We start from the raw sequence: 17,786 nt of genomic DNA on the forward strand, positions 1-17,786 counted from the left end.
TAAATCAAGCTCAAATACAACAAATCCATGTCATTAAAGTTTTATTATGTAAAATTATCTGATGATTCCGAATATGTTTTTATTTTTTAGCTACTCTCATTAGTTTTTAAGATATCGACCAAAGTTCAATTGACTGAAGTAAAACTTTAAAGCAAACTGAAAGGTAACAGTTATGATTTTTTGAAATCAAGCTCAAGTCGAACAAATCCATGTAATTAAGGTTTTCTTATGTAAAATTGTCTGAGAATTCCGAATATGTTTTTATTTTTTAGCTACTCTCACTAGTTTTTGAGATATCGACCAAAGTTCACTTGACTGAAGTAAAACTTTAAAGCAAACTGAAAGGTTACAGTTATGATTTTTTTAAATCAAGCTCAAGACCAACAAATCCATATAATTAAAGTTTTCTTATGTAAAATTGTCTGAGGATTCCGAATATGTTTTTATTTTTTTGATACTCTTGCTAGTTTTTGAGATATCAACCAAGATTCAGTTGACTGAAGTAAAACTTTAAAGCAAACTGAAAAGTAACAGTTATGATTTTTTTAACTCAAGCTCAAATCCAACCAATCCATGTAATTAAGGTTTTCTTATGTAAAATTGTCTGAGGATTCCGAATATGTTTTTATTTTTTAGCTACTCTCATTAGTTTTTAAGATATCGACCAAAGTTCAATTGACTGAAGTAAAACTTTAAAGCAAACTGAAAGGTAACAGTTATGATTTTTTGAAATCAAGCTCAAGTCGAACAAATCCATGTAATTAAGGTTTTCTTATGTAAAATTCTCTGAGGATTCCAAATATGTTTTTATTTTTTAGCTACTCTCACTAGTTTTTGAGATATCGACCAAAGTTCACTTGACTGAAGTAAAACTTTAAAGCAAACTGAAAAGTAATTGTTATGATTTTTTTAAATCAAGCTCAAGACCAACAAATCCATATAATTAAAGTTTTCTTATGTAAAATTGTCTGAGGATTCCGAATATGTTTTTATTTTTTTGATACTCTTGCTAGTTTTTGAGATATCGACCAAGATTCAGTTGACTGACGTGAAACAGAAAAAAAATAGCTATGATTTTTGAAGATTTGTAATTAATTCATTGATTTTTTATAACTAATCGGTCATTGACCTTAAAAAGCCGCCATATTGACGCTACGGGTCATTGATCCGTCTACCAACCCTCCAAAACAAACAAAACTACAACGAAATTTCGACTGTTTGCTTAATTAAATTTTGCAACAAACCGTCAACACGTCCATCATCATCAACTCACCGTTGTGATTCGATGTTTCGAGCGACGTGACGGTGTATGACGTCACACTGGACTCTACAAAAGACAAAATCAGTCAAGCGTACCAACGCAAAAAAATCAAACTCACTTTTAACCGTCTCCGAATGGGTTTCCTGGTGCACGGTTTTGTATTGTCGACGTTTCGGAGAGCGGTTGGTATCCCTGGAAAAATCACAGTTATATAATCAGAGGATTTATGCTTGGGAGGGTTTAGGGTCATCCAGTGGGCGAGGCTTTTATTTCCAGAAATCGATTTTTTTATCCAATTATTCAAAAAAACAAAAACAAAATAATTTGTGATTTTTTAATAAGTTTAAAGTGCAATTTTGCAAGGATAATAATCATAAAGTGATTGCTTTAATCGAATAAATAGCCCATTCAATATTATTGATCTCATGGCTATAAAAAGCAACAACGCGCCCATCACACCGGAAAAGCATCATTTCATCATTTGATTTTAAAACTCTCGATTCAAAAATTTTTTTTCGTTTTTTTTTATTCAGCGTAAAGCTTGCACTTACTCGTTTAAGCCGAGCTTTAAGGTATCTCCGGAATTCCTCAATAGAGTGTGAGCTTCGGCATTGGTGATATCCTTTGTGGATTGGTTGTTGATCGAAGTGATGAAATCTCCTTCACGGATGCCTCGAAGCGCAGCTTTACTGCCAGGGTTTACCTACAACAAAACGGTTTCATGTTGAATGGGTTGTCTACTTCAGCTCCAGCTTTCCACCATTCGACGGACAATTAAAAGCAGATTCCAACGCATTTTTTATTTTTCTTGTAGCCCCAATAGTTTCTGAGAAAAACGCATTTAAAGTTTTGGCCGATTACGGCGAAACTATCACAATTTTTGCAATCAAGCCGTAAGTTAGTGAACTAAACGCAAAAAAATTATAACATGTTAGGAATATTTTAAGTGACTTTTTAAAATTAATTTTTTGATTTTCAAACGCCGATTACAGCGGAACTAAAGAAGATATCACAAATTTTTATTTTTCGGTATCCAGAAATCACCGGAAACAACCAATAATCAAATATGTTACAAAAAATCGTCCGAGAAATCCAACAGCGCAAACCGCTTTGTCCTAGGACTAATAGTTCACGAGTTATAATTTTTTATTTAAAAAAAAGACAAAAATTTTGTTTTTTTTTCAACCTGAAGTTATACCTCCGATACGATTCGATAGATAATTAAAAGCAGATTCCAACAATATTTTTGTTTTTCTTGTAGCCCCAATAGTTTCTGAGAAAAACGCATTTAAAGTTTTGGCCGATTACGGCGAAACTATCACAATTTTTGCAATCAAGCCGTAAGTTAATGAACTAAACGCAAAAAAATTATAACATGTTAGGAATATTTTAAGTGACTTTTTAAAATTAATTTTTTGATTTTCAAACGCCGATTACAGCGGAACTAAAGAAGATATCACAAATTTTTATTTTTCGGTATCCAGAAATCACCGGAAACAACCAGTAATCAAATATGTTACAAAAAATCGTCCGAGAAATCCAACCACGAAAACCGCTTTGTCCTAGGACTAATAGTTCACGAGTTATAATTTTTTATTAAAAAAAAAAAATCCAAAAATTTTGGTGGTTTTTCAACCCGAAACTATACCTCCGATCAACTCCAAGATTTTACGATTCGATAGATAATTAAAAGCAGATTCCAACAATATTTTTATATTTTTTGTAACCCTAATAGTTTCTGAAAAAAAGTATTTTAAAGTTTTGGTCGATTACGGCGGAACTATCATAACTTTCCATATTAAGCCAAATATCAGCAAAATTTGCGTTTTTACCATGTCGTACTGTATTTTTTGAGTGACACTTCACTTTTGGAAAAAAAGTGTTTCAAAAATCCAAATTTTGACTTTTTTCAAAGGCCGATTACGACGGAACTACCAGAATTTTTGGCATACAACCTTATATCGGCAAACTGAGCGTGAAAAAATCCATAACTAGCCGCAGGTTTTGTGTTCATATCTCAAAAAAAAATTTGAGTTTCAAAATCCGATTACGGCGGAACTGAATTATATATCGAAAATTGCCAAACACCACCGTAATCAGCAATCAATAATTTTAGTTCCTAACCTTATCTAATGTAAAACGATTCGGGAAATCCAACCACACAAACCGTTTTGACCTAAATCTAACAGTTTTTGGACTATATTTTTTTATTTCGAAAAAAAAGCCATAAATTTTAATCGGCCCTCAAGCCCGAACTATAGCTCCGATCAAATCCGAATTTTCACCGTTCGATAGATAATTAAAAGCCAATTCCGACCGTCTATTAGTTTTCCTTGTTAAATTTGTAATTGACCAGAAAAACTCGTTAAAAATGTCAAAAAACATTTTTTTTTCAAATTAATTGTCTTCAAACGCCAATAATGCCGAAACTATCAGGATTTTTGCCAACACACCTTATATCAAAAATAATCAGTGTAAAAAAATCTACAAGATGGCACAATTTTGGAGTCAATATCTCAAAATTAATTTTCGGTCGATTACGGAGGAGTTTTGCAAAAAATTGATTTAGCGGCTAGAAAATTACACATACACCCACCGGACAAAACTTTAACATTTTTCCACCCACACTGAATCGATCGGCACTCTTCCAGGCATCCAACTGTCCATACAAGTCCATTAACATTCAACAGAACCCAGAATTCCACTATCACAAGGGTGCACAAGAATGTTAATATTAAGCGAGCATTAGTATGCAAGCGGTCCTCCAACACAAACACACAATGTTTCATTAAGTGTTTGTGCATTATCACCGTTTTTATTCGACACTTCAACGCCCCTTGGCTAGGGTTTCAGAAAGCTTTTGGTTAGTGTTTGGGCTTTTCTTATCTGTTTTCCAAGCGACAATAATCCGGATTTTTCGGACGCTTTGTCGGCTGTTTAACTTCACACATTTCTTTAATTAGGAGCGACTTGACCTCACGTTTTGACCTTTTTCGGTCGTTTTCTCAACTCGATTGGGAGAGGAAAAAACACTATAACCATTCATTCGCTGCTTATCTGATTCAATGGATTTATTCATACAAATTGCTCCTTAAGATAACTATAAACAACTTTCATTCATGTACGACGAGGCTGAATGATGTAATTTCGTTTGATTAATAGGAAGCTAAGGAGGTTTTTAATTAAACTCATAATTAATCGAAGTTTAAGTGAATTCAGGACGGATTAATTACGGGTTTTTGGATAAATCATTGCTCATAATTAGGTAGAGGATGAGTTGAAAAATTATGATTGCAAACACTGATTTGGAATTCGTGAACGATTTTGCCTAAGAAAAGGTGAGAATCGAGTTGTTTCCACTTCTCCATTTCAGAAAAAGAAATAAGTAAAAAAATAAAAAAATTCGGTTAACGAAATTTTAACCAAAGTCTCAAACTTTGACCGATATCTCGAAAACTGTTGGTCGTAGAAAAAAAATAAGAATAGATTTGGAATCCTCAAACAATTTTGCGTTAGAAAAATGCAACTTGTTTAGATTTCTTCTTTTTCCAAAAAAATAATTTGCAAATGTTAGTATTTTAGCAAACTAAATTTTAACCATTGTCTCAAACTTTGACCGATATCTCGAAAATTGTTGGTCCTAGAAAAAAAATAAGAACAGATTTGGAATCCTCGAACAATTTTACGTAAGAAAAAAACAACTTGTTTAAATTTATTCCTTTTCTAACAAAATTATTTGCAAATGTTTGTATTTTAGCAAACTAAATTTTAACCATTGCTCAAACTTTGACCGATATTTCGAAAACTGTTAGTCGTAGAAGAAAAATAAGGATAGATTTGGAATCCTCAAACAATTTTGCGTTAGAAAAAAGCAACTTGTTTAAATTTCTTCTTTTTCCAAAAAAATAATTTGCAAATGTTAGTATTTTAGCAAACTAAATTTTGACCAATGTCTCTAACTTTGACCGCTATCTCGAAAACTGTTGGCCGTAGAAAAAAAGTAAGGATAGACTTGGAATCCTCAAACAATTTTGCGTAAGATAAACATAACTAGTTTAGATTTCTTCTTTTTCCTAAAAAATAATTTGCAAATGTTAGTATTTTAGCAAACTAAATTTTAACCATTGTCTCAAACATTGACCGATATCTCGAAAACTGTTGGCCGTAGAAAAAAAATAAGAATAGATTTGGAATCCTCAAACAACTTTGCGTTAAAAAAATGCAACTTATTTAGATTTCTTCTTTTTCCAAAAAAATAATTTGCAAATGTTAGTATTTTAGAAAACTAAATATTAACCATTGTCTCAAACTTTGACCGATATTTTGAAAACTGTTAGTCGTAGAAGAAAAATAAGGATAGATTTGGAATCCTCAAACAATTTTGCGTTAGAAAAAAGCAACTTGTTTAAATTTCTTCTTTTTCCAAAAAAATAATTTGCAAATGTTAGTATTTTAGCAAACTAAATTTTGACCAATGTCTCTAACTTTGACCGCTATCTCGAAAACTGTTGGCCGTAGAAAAAAAGTAAGGATAGACTTGGAATCCTCAAACAATTTTGCGTAAGAAAAACATAACTAGTTTAGATTTCTTCTTTTTCCTAAAAAATAATTTGCAAATGTTAGTATTTTAGAAAACTAAATATTAACCATTGTCTCAAACTTTGACCGATATCTCGAAAACTGTTGGCCGTAGAAAAAAAATAAGAATAGATTTGGAATCCTCAAACAACTTTGCGTTAAAAAAATGCAACTTATTTAGATTTCTTCTTTTTCCAAAAAAATAATTTGCAAATGTTAGTATTTTAGCAAACTAAATTTTAACCATTGTCTCAAACTTTGACCGATATCTCGAAAATTGTTGGTCCTAGAAAAAAAATAAGAACAGATTTGGAATCCTCGAACAATTTTACGTAAGAAAAAACAACTTGTTTAAATTTATTCCTTTTCCAACAAAATTATTTGCAAATGTTTGTATTTTAGCAAACTAAATTTTAACCATTGCTCAAACTTTGACCGATATTTCGAAAACTGTTAGTCGTAGAAGAAAAATAAGGATAGATTTGGAATCCTCAAACAATTTTGCGTAAGAAAAAAGCAACTTGTTTAAATTTCTTCTTTTTCCAAAAAAATAATTTGCAAATGTTAGTATTTTAGCAAACTAAATTTTGACCAATGTCTCTAACTTTGACCGATATCTCGAAAACTGTTGGCCGTAGAAAAAAAGTAAGGATAGACTTGGAATCCTCAAACAATTTTGCGTAAGAAAAACATAACTAGTTTAGATTTCTTCTTTTTCCTAAAAAATAATTTGCAAATATTAGTATTTTAGCAAACTAAATTTTAACCATTGTCTCAAACATTGACCGATATCTCGAAAACTGTTGGCCGTAGAAAAAAAATAAGAATAGATTTGGAATCCTCAAACAACTTTGCGTTAAAAAAATGCAACTTATTTAGATTTCTTCTTTTTCCAAAAAAATAATTTGCAAATGTTAGTATTTTAGAAAACTAAATATTAACCATTGTCTCAAACTTTAACCAATATCTCGAAAACTGTTGGCCGTAGAAAAAAAATAAGAATAGATTTGGAATCCTCAAACAACTTTGCGTGAAAAAAATGCAACTTATTTAGATTTCTTCTTTTTCCAAAAAAATAATTTGCAAATGTTAGTATTTTAGCAAACTAAATTTTAACCATTGTCTCAAACTTTGACCGATATCTCAAAAATTGTTGGTCCTAGGAAAAAAATAAGAACAGATTTGGAATCCTCGAACAATTTTACGTAAGAAAAAAACAACTTGTTTAAATTTATTCCTTTTCCAACAAAATTATTTGCAAATGTTTGTATTTTAGCAAACTAAATTTTAACCATTGCTCAAACTTTGACCGATATTTCAAAAACTGTTAGTCGTAGATTTGGAATCCTCAAACAATTTTGCGTAAGAAAAAAGCAACTTGTTTAAATTTCTTCTTTTTCCAAAAAAATAATTTGCAAATGTTAGTATTTTAGCAAACTAAATTTTGACCAATGTCTCTAACTTTGACCGCTATCTCGAAAACTGTTGGCCGTAGAAAAAAAGTAAGGATAGACTTGGAATCCTCAAACAATTTTGCGTAAGAAAAACATAACTAGTTTAGATTTCTTCTTTTTCCTAAAAAATAATTTGCAAATGTTAGTATTTTAGAAAACTAAATATTAACCATTGTCTCAAACTTTGACCGATATCTTGAAAACTGTTAGTCGCAGAAAAAAAATAAGGATAGATTTGGGATCCTCAAACAATTTTGAGTAAGGAAAACGCAACTTGTTTAGATTTTTTCTTTTTCCAAAAAAATAATTTGCAAATGTTAGTATTTTAAACAACTAAATTTTAACCAATGTCTCACATTTTGACCGATATCTCGAAAACTGTTGGTCGTAGAAAAAAAATAAGAATAGATTTGAAATCCTCAAACAATTTTGCGTAAGAAAAACGCAACTTGTTTAGCTTTCGTCTTTTTCCAAAAAAAAATTTACAAAAATTAGTATTGTGACAAAGTAAATTTTAACCAATGTTTCAAACTTTGACCAATATCTCCAAAACTTCCGCACGTACAAAAAAAATAATCACATATTCGGAATCCTGGAAGAATTTTACGTTCGAAAATGTCACCTTAAAGCCCCTTTTCTCTCGCTACAAGCCGACGTAACGCAAACTGAAATTAACCAGAAATGTCACGTTCCTGTAAAGGTCAGTGTAATTTTTGTATTGTTCCGACAGCCAGACAAGGGTTTTAACTGGATTACCTGATCTGCATTCACAATCCGCTCTAAACAGAATAATTGCTAATAAAAAATCCGAGGGCTTAGATTAAAACCAATTGGAAGTAAATGAACTTCAAGTGGCGTAGGCTGTATTTTTAGAACCCTCTTATAATTCTCCCTCTGATAAATCACCATTCAAGCGTTTAGAATTTTTCTCGTTTGTAATAATAATAAAGTAGAGTGTATAAAAAATAACGACCAATAAAAGTGGACTTTTACGCTTCTAATAAATATTATATTGAGTGGCGCGTTTAAAAGCTCGAGGACGTAAAACTGGTAATTAGAACAAATATTAGCTTTCTTAATTTTTTGCAAACAGAAAATATTTATCGCAAATGTTTGGAGTGTGTGAATAAGTAGCTGCAATATTTTTCCGATCATTCGGTATATCATGACCTTGTCAAGCCCACACATGCTTATGTAATAACAGATAGAGAGATATAAATTAATTGCATCCACTCCTGAGGCGAATTTTTGCCTCTAATCGCCTTTAGAATCCACTTTTTTTGACAGTATCCTATGTAAAATGATCCGGGGAATCGACTGGCGTCGAAAAAATTGACAAATTCCCAATAGTTTTTTAGTTATGATTTTTTTTAATTTTACCTATTTTTGCTTTCATCAGCAATTTTCTCGAAAACTATTAGTCGGAGAACAATAGACTTTTTTGAAGAAGATAGATGATTAAAAGAGCTTTCCAACGATAATAAACTTTATAGGGTTATCTTTAATAGTTCCGGAGTTATTGCTCGATAAATGTTCCGAGTACCAGAAATCGGCCAAAATCACCACAAAAATTGAAAAAATCAAACATAAAAAAATCGAACATAAGGACTTTTTTAGGATTTTTAACAGCTCCAGAAGGATGTAAAGACGTATAAAAGTCCATAAAACTATGCTAGAACGAGTTTAAAAAAAAATTTTTTGTATTACCCAGGAAATTTTAGCAAAAAAATTTAAACTTTTAAATCTCCTGAAAAACTGATATAATATGTAAAATGAGCCGTAGAATTCACTAGAACAAACCGTTTTGCTCTTCGACTTTTAGTTTTTGAGTTATGAATTTTTTGTTAAATAAAATTTTCTATCCTAATTTTAATCAAAAAAATTTAAATTTTTAAATCTTGTAAAAAACTAATATAATATAATTTTTTTAGCAAATTTTCTCAATTCTTGAACTCAAGCATTTACCTTGGATATTCCTAACCACTAACTCGCGCCCAAAATAAATCACCGAAAAAATAGAAACTGAAACTGAACTGAAACGACAACTCGCTAATTATAATTTCATGTATACGTTATAACATAACTAAATAACAAAAAATCGTGAAACCAATCCTCTTCCAAATCCAAACAAACTATCACATATTCCAATATTTAATTATTAAATACAACATCGCGTTGGCTGGTGCTGTGTGAAACAAATTCCCATCAGACGTAAACAATTGTCATGTGGTGGCTGCAAACACGCCAAACCAAAAATAAAGCAGGCGTGGAAACCCATAGGCGCACTTGAACCGCACTTACCCTAGATACCCTCAAGGGCTGGTGGACGTCGACACCACCGTGCAAACGAAAACCCCACGGAGAACCTCCGTCTAAGACAACTTCACGTGTTGTCATGGCCTGCTGGATGCCGGCGTCGGGCCAGTTGGGCCACAGCCAACGCGATCACAATCCACAATCATCGATCAAAATAGACGCGCACGCCACTGGAACTCAATTGACTCAATTAATGACGCCAGCTGCAAGAGATGATGACAAAAATGTTAGTTGAAACACAGAAACATCACTTTCACACGGTTTTGACATAATAACAATTGATTAATTTAATAATATTTTGCCGGTTTGAAGCACGAGCGAGCGAAGCGAGTGAGTGCTTCAAATATATTAGTCGATAGTTTTAATTACCTACTGACATTTTTTTCTGGTCATTTTCTTTGACAAATTTGACAAAAAAAATTGGTAAAAACCTTAGATCGGGTCGCCAGGAGCCACAGTAATTTACCTCAATTGACTTGAAACCGTTTTTTAAGTTTTTTGAACCTGAAAATTAAGTAGGAAAAAAAGTAGTAATTGTTAAGTTTGAAGCGCTTAAAAAACTTAAAACTCACGCTAGCGTATTAAATGTTATTTGAACCCTTTTCAACCCTTGTTGCAACTTGTGACAAGGGATGAGGGAAAAGTCGATTGGTTTTTGATGAGTTCGGACCTCAATCAGTGAATTTTGTTGGTGGTGAATGTTCTCTGATGGAAATCAGATAAAGGAAGAGAAAAGAAAGAAAAATATATTTTTACAATGTGTCAAACTTTAACTGATATTTTAAAAACCATTATTTTTAGGTGAAAAGTAAAAACAGTTTTGAAATCCTCTGACAATTTTACGTAAAAAAAGTTTAAATTTAAGTTGTTTTGAGTCTTGACTTTGCCGAAAAAAATATATTTTACGAAAATTTATAAATTTTTAGGTCACTTCTCACAATACGCCCGATATCTCAAAAACTAGTAGATACAAATGAAAAATAAAAATAGTTTCGAAATCCTGAGATAATTCTACGTAAGAAAAGTTAAAATTTCTGTTAATTTGTCACTTAACTTTGCCGAAAAGAAATATTTTTGAAAAAATTTATAAATTTTTAATTCAAATCTCAAAATATGTTCGATATCTCAAAAACTAGTAACTATAGATAAAAAATGAAAACAGTTTCGAAATTCTGAGACAATTTTACGTAAGAAAAGTTAAAATTTTAGTTGATTTGTTATCTAACTTTGCCGAAAAGTAATATTTTTTGAAAGAATTTATAAATTTCTAATCCAATTCTTAAAATATGTCCGATATTTCAAAAACTTGTAACTACAGATAAAAAATGAAAATAGATTCGTAATCCTGAGACAATTTTACGTGAGAAAAGTTATAATTTTAGTTGATTTGTTATCTAACTTTGCCAAAAAGAAATATTTTTTGAAAGAATTTGTAAATTTTTAATACAAATCTCAAAATATGTAAATGTCTTAAAAACTAGTAGCCGCAGATAAAAAATTAAAACAGTTTTGAAATCCTCAGACAATTTTACGTAAGAAGAGTTAAAATTTTAGTTGATTTGTCACTTAACTTTGCCAAAAAAATATTTTTTAAAAGAATTATTTATAAATTTTTAGTTCACTTCTCACAATACGCCCGATATCTCAAAAACTAGTAGATACAGATAAAAAGTAAAAGCAGATTCGAAATCCTGAGACAATTTTACGTAAGAAAAGTTAAAATTTTAGTTAATTTGTCACTTAACTTTGCCAAAAAAATATTTTTTAAGAAAATTTATAAATTTTTAATCCAAATCTCAAAAAATGTCCGATATCTCAATAACTAGTAGCTACAGATAAAAAATAAAAACAGTTTTGGAATCCTGAGACAATTTTACGTTAGAAAAGTTTACATGCAAGCTGTTTTGAGTTACTTTGTAAAAAAAAAATTTTTTCGAGAATTTGAAATTTGAAAATTTTTATTTTTTTCTTTGGTTTTTCTATGAGCGATATTCTAAAAAGTGTAGACTCTACTTTCGCAATCCTGAGACAATTTTATGTAATAGTAGAAGATCAAATTTTCCCAAAAAAAAATCGAAAATTTGGAAACAACTAAAATCCTCACTTTGACAAGAAAAACAAACAAGAAAAAATCTGACCAAAATAGAAAAATGTTAACTGGTTCAATATTGCCCATTAGTTAGCACACAATAAGCCTCTCACAAGTCATTTCAGCTTGTTTATATTTATAACATTACAACAAAGAGCCTATTATAAATGCAAATACGCATTTTACGACCGAATTGAATAATTTTCTGTCACGACAAAATTATTTTAAACGGTGATAAACAAACCTTATTCCCTCGACTGTAATTTTTAACTGTCACTTCTGAAAAATCGGCCATAAGCCAGCTACCTTTATAAACTTTATGTCACCTCTTAAAAATTTGTTTCTAACACAAAAAATTATTAAAATTCAAATAGAAACAAACCTTGAATGAAAGCAAACTCCTTCATATTATTCCCAGTCACAGTCACTAAACCACACCACAATCACTCGAAATTTTTCAAAATTTGAAAACTCCCGAGAGATTTATTTAAACTCGTAGGCGTCTGTTCTTGGTCACTAGTAAAACTGGTGTAGAACTAGAAGCACGCGATCGACTTGCGCGCTTCCACTTGGAATTTTTCACATTTTCAGGAGAATGCACTTGACGATGTTTCAGCGCCTGAAAAAACCGAAAACGCCCTGAAAACCATTTTTTTCGGCTCTATTTAAATAAATTAACTTATCAGTAACCAAACACGAGAACTCGGCTTCAGATTAACAGATCATCCAGTTTTTTTATTATATTTGGGGTAAATAAACCTTGAACGCTATTTGAGTGTTTGGAGAAGAATGAGATAAGACGTGTTGGCTGATATCTCAAAAACTGTTAATCGCAGGTGAGAGTTGGAGCCAGATTTGGATTCCTTGGAAAATTTTGAATTAGAAACGGTAAAATTTTGGTTAATTTGACTTTTTTGTTGTCAAAAAATTTTTAGTTAATTTTTAACCAATGTTTAAACTTTGACCGGTATCTCAAAAACTATTGATTGCAGGTAAAAAATAATAATAGATTTGAAATCTTCGGACAATTTTGCATAAGATAAGTTAAAAATTTAGTTGGCTAGACTTCTACTTTGTCTAAAAAATTGAATAAAATTAAATGTTGGTATTTTGACAAAATTAATTTTGACCAATGTTTCAAACTTTAACCGATATCTCAAAAACTATTGGTCGAAGGTAAAAAGTAAGAACAGATTTAGAATCCTTGGACAATTTTGCGTAAGAGAAGTTAAAAATTTAGTTATTTGGACTTTCCCAAAAAAATTTAATAAAATCAAAAATTGGTATTTTGATAAAGTGAATTTTAACTATTGCCTCAAACTTTGACGGATATCTCAAAAACTGTTGGTCGTAGGTAAAAATTAAGGACAGATTTAGAATCCTCGGACAATTTTGCGTAAGAAAAGTGAAAAATTGAGTTGTTTTGATTTTTTCCTTTCCGTTTAAATCATTGTATACACGTGGGCGTTTTAATGTATTCACACCTTGAACCGGCTTTTATTGACATATTTGGCCAAGATTTTAAATGTTAGAAGGACACCACTTGCAAAAATTAAATTTTAAACTTATTAAGCAATTTTTCTCTAAATTTCGCTCACCTGTGATTAAATTATGAATGAAAAGTCGCTCCAAGGTTAATTTTTATTATAATTGCTGTAATTTAATTGAATTATTTTAACTTTGGCTATTTTAAGTTAAAATAATATTTACGACTGCACATCACGTCTCAAACATCAACAACAAGTTTACCTTAACATCGTTACAAAACTACAAATTTGTTGACGTTTTTATTCCAATAAAAGTGAAATTTTTGGCACAATTTTTGCATAATTTTCCAGACACACCTCCCGGATTTTGAAACACACTGTAGGTTTACGTAATCGCGAAGACAGTCATTTAAAAAGACAGAAGCTGGGAAATAATGTAAACGAGAGTAATTCGAAGAAAATAGCAGATGTGGGGCGCCATCGCGGTAGGCGGGGCGACGATGCCACACTGCGCACCTAAATCGCAAAATGCGAGAAACGCATGCCAGAAAATGGCAACGTTGGAAGTTTTCGTCAAAAAAATTTTTTTGAGAATTGAAGTGCCTGTGCTTTTTGTTTTTTTTTTGAAAAATTGAAAAACAAAAACAATTTATTTTTTGACTTTTCTTACGCAAAATTGTCTGAGGATTCTAAATCTGTCTTCATTTTTTACCTACGACCAACAGTTTTTAAGATATCAGTAGAAAAAATTTACTTCGTAAAAAATCTAATTTCATGTATTTTTATTTTTACTTTTATGAATACAGAAAAGTTTAAATAACTGAATTCTCAACATTCCGTATGCAAAATTATCTGAGGATTCCAAATATATTTGAATTTTTGTTCTACGATCAATAGTTTCAGAGATATTTGTCAAAGTCTAAAATTGGTTAAAATTTAATTTGTCAAAATCTAAACCTCTGTATTTATATTATTTCAATAGAAAAGAAAAAGTTCAAACATCTTGATTTTTAACTTTTCTTATGCAAAATTATCTGAGGATTCCAAATCTGGTCTTGTTTTTTCCGTAGGAACGATAGTTTTTAAAATATCTGTCAAAGTTTGTGACACTGATTAAAATCCAAAATATGTTTTTATGGCTAATGAAGTAATAAATGATTTAAATCAATTCAAAAATTCCAAAACTGTCCAAATTTTTTCTCAATAGCCACAAATTGGTTTTAAGCCGAGTTAACTGAGAATTTTGTAAATTTGGCAACACTGCACTAGCTCTTGATCAATACCATACAGCACATGTTTATGTTTGCTTTCCTTCTCTTTTTATTCCTTTTCTAACACTTGACAGTTTTTATCTTATCACTAGTTTGAATTATTTTATCAAAATTTTGCTTAAACAATCCAGATATTACTTTCTGTATCTTAAAATTCAAAAATTGGGCTTATTTTTATAGATTTCTGCACAAAGTTAGCTGTTTGCTTAAGAGGGGGCGCTGCTAGTGCTGTGCACAGCCAACTGGGATAAGTAATAATAGACCAGCTATGTAGAACAATTTTATTGTCACACTATGTACACATATTTACAATTAAAAAAAAAAAAACAAAAACTCAACAAAAAAAACAAAACAAAACAAAACAAAAAAGGGATTTTTGGGAATTAGCGAGTTGTTAAAGCAGATGTCCTATTTCATTGTACTCAAAATCAAGTGTACTGTCCCCTAACTCAAAACAAAAACTCAAATATTCGATTTTTTGAGGCGTTTGTACTCAAATTGCCTCGAATTTTTCCAATTCTCGGTAATTTGTGTAGAGAGTGCCTCAAAAAATTGAACATTTCTCACAGCGAAAGCAACTAAACTTAAGGCACAATTAGGCAAACCAAAAAAAATCGCTTAAAATTAATCCACAAACCTAACTATGACGTAACTTGACACCGGTTGCAATCAATTAATTATTAACTAATCACTAACCTAACTAAGACACACACTTAATTAATTATTTAGGTCACTTAATAGTTACAGTTATTTTTTTTTTTGGGTTTTTTTCAATGTGGGTTCTTTTGGGCAAAAACGGAAAACACAAAAAAACGAAAAAACAAAAAAATGGCAATCTTCTAAAGCTTGGTTTGGAGATTGCGGAAACTTAACTTAACCACAAACTTAACTTAACGCTGTTGTAAACTTAACAATGCAATTTTGATTGAACGGCCGAACAGCAACATGATTTCTTTCCATGAAACTTAACAATAACACAAACGTAACGTAACGAGTGCAAACTTAACCACAAACTTAACGTAACAAAAACTTAACAGAATGTGGTTGGGTTCATCTGAAAGTAGGAGAATTAAATTTAGAGATGAATTTTTAAAATAAATTATAAAATAACTCACCTCAAGTTGAGACAAACACTGATAACTAACTGAAGGGTAAAGAGCGGCCCTTCAAGGGCCGACTCGATGATAACGACTCGACGACTGCTTGTGATAGAATGGCTTTTGGAAAAATCGTCGCCTTTTTATATGGTTTAAGGGCGGAGGGAGCGATTAAACGGGTCCAAGGCGGACAATTGGGTTTTGTAGGGACAAAGGGACCCTGTTTGCGCCCCAAGGGTGGCGAGAAATCTTCCCAGGGTAAGGAGAAGGGCTTTGTTTGGCTTTGAAGGGATTTGTCGGCTTTTAAACGGCGGTTTAATCAAAAAATTTCGTCAGTTTTGTTTGAAAATGAATTGAAATTTAGTCGTGAATTTGTTAAGTTAAATCAACGATTCTGTAATCTGTCGTTTGTTTTTGGAATTTCTTGGCTCGATTTTTTTTTTTACGAAAAGATTTGGTTCATAGCCGTTTTTTTGACTCAATTTTTGTTTTTTTTTCTTCACTTAATTTTTGACATCTATAATTCAGAACACTGCTTTTTATGGTACAAAATCTTGCATTATAGAGTTTGTTGAATGAATTTCGTTTCGATTCTAGAATTATTTATTACAGAAATCAACTCTAGAATTTTATTAGTAAACTACAAAATGTAGTCGATTTTTGAAAACCACAAAAACATTTTTCAATGTTTTAATTTAGAATTTCTAGATCACTAATTTTCTAATAAAAGTATTAGTTTCTACAATTAGTTTTCGTGATGCTATATATTTTGATTCTAGAATTTTTGTTTTTTTATTTTTTCTTTCTTTTTCACTTAATTTTTCACGTCTATAATTTAAGAACACAACCTTTTATGATTCAAAATCTCGCATTATAGAGTTTGTTGAATAGATTTCGCTTCGATCCTAGAATTATTTATTACAGAAATGAACTCTAGAATTTTATTTCTAAACTACGAAATGTAGTTGATTTTTGAAAATCACAAAAAAAATTTCCAATCTTTTAATTTAGAATTTCTAGAAAACTAATTTTCTAATAAGAGTATTAGTTTCTAGAATTAGTTTGTTTTCTTAATGCTATACATTTTGATTCTAGAAATTTTGTTTTTTTATTTTTTGTTTTTTCTTTACTTAATTCTTCATATCTATAATTAAGAACACGACCTTTTATGGTACAAAATCTTGCATTATAGAGTTTGTTGAATGGATTTCGTTTCGATTCTAGAATTATTTATTACAGAAATTAACTCTAGAATTTTATTACTAAACTACAAAATATAGTCGATTTTTAGAAATTACTAAAATTGTTTTCAATGTTTTAATTTAGAACTTCTAGAAAACTAATTTTCTAATAAGAGTATTAGTTTCTAGAATTAGTTTTCTTGATGCTATACTTTTTGATTCTAGAAATTTTGTTTTTTTATTTTTTCTTTTTTCTTCACTTAATTCTTCACATCTATAATTAAGAACACGTCCCTTTATGGCACAAAATTTTGCATCATAGAGTTTGTTGAATAGATTTTGTTGCAATTCTAGAATTATTTATTACAGAAATTAACTCTAGAATTTTATTACTAAACACAAAATGTAGTCGATTTTTGAAAATCACTAAAGAATTTTTCAATGTTTTAATTCAGAATTTTTAAAACACTAATTTTCTAATAAGAGTATTAGTTTTTACAATTAGTTTTCGTGATGCTATATATTTTGATTCTAGAATTTTTGGTTTTTTATTTTTTCTTTCTTTTTCACTTAATTCTTTACGTCTATAATTTAAGAACACGACCTCTTATAATACAAAATCTCGCATTATAGAGTTTGTTGAATGGATTTTGTTTTGATTCTAGAATTATTTATTTCAGAAATCAACTCTAGAATTTTACTACTAAACTACAAAATGAAGTCGATTTTTGAAAATCACTAACAAAATAAATAAATGTTCTAGAATTTTAGAATAATACTGTTAAAAAAAATATTTCTAAAATTTTAAAAAGTGATTCTAAGAAATCAAAAAGTGTTCGCAAAACTTTACAACATTTGCTATTGTTTAAAAAATCACAATTTTTTCTTGACTTAAAATTTCACTAAAACAATCGATTTCTAGAATTTCCTGAAGCGAAATGTTTTATTCCAAAAACTCTGAAAAAATTTTAATTTCCGTTTGTCTAGCATTTTGTCAAGAAAACAAAACATTTATAAAATTTTATTGTCGTTTTTAAACGATAGAAATAAAA

At 30.2% G+C, this 17,786-nt stretch overlaps 1 protein-coding gene across 13 annotated transcripts in view; it reads right to left on the bottom strand.

The window, feature by feature from the left end:
* Nucleotides 1-13,682, bottom strand: part of CAP — a 45,443-nt gene extending 31,761 nt beyond the window's left edge. For 11 of the 13 annotated variants that reach the window (XM_064357756.1, XM_064357755.1, XM_064357751.1 and 8 more), the window contains exons 1-6: nt 13,448-13,682; nt 12,081-12,317; nt 9,595-9,812; nt 1,813-1,964; nt 1,380-1,453; nt 1,274-1,327 (exon numbers count right to left, since the gene is read on the bottom strand). In XM_064357756.1, the coding sequence (XP_064213826.1) occupies nt 1,274-1,327; nt 1,380-1,453; nt 1,813-1,964; nt 9,595-9,690 (376 nt within the window). In that variant the 5' untranslated portion in view covers nt 9,691-9,812; nt 12,081-12,317; nt 13,448-13,682. Of the gene's footprint in view, nt 1-1,273; nt 1,328-1,379; nt 1,454-1,812; nt 1,965-3,857; nt 4,639-9,594; nt 9,813-12,080; nt 12,318-13,447 lie in introns of those variants that run through there. The other 2 variants (XM_064357745.1, XM_064357753.1) reach the window with 2 other exon arrangements.
* Between the last annotated feature and the right edge of the window lie 4,104 nt (nt 13,683-17,786).

The sequence above is a fragment of the Tribolium castaneum genome, chromosome 7 (assembly GCF_031307605.1).
Source record: "Tribolium castaneum strain GA2 chromosome 7, icTriCast1.1, whole genome shotgun sequence".
Classification (NCBI taxonomy): domain Eukaryota; kingdom Metazoa; phylum Arthropoda; class Insecta; order Coleoptera; family Tenebrionidae; genus Tribolium; species Tribolium castaneum.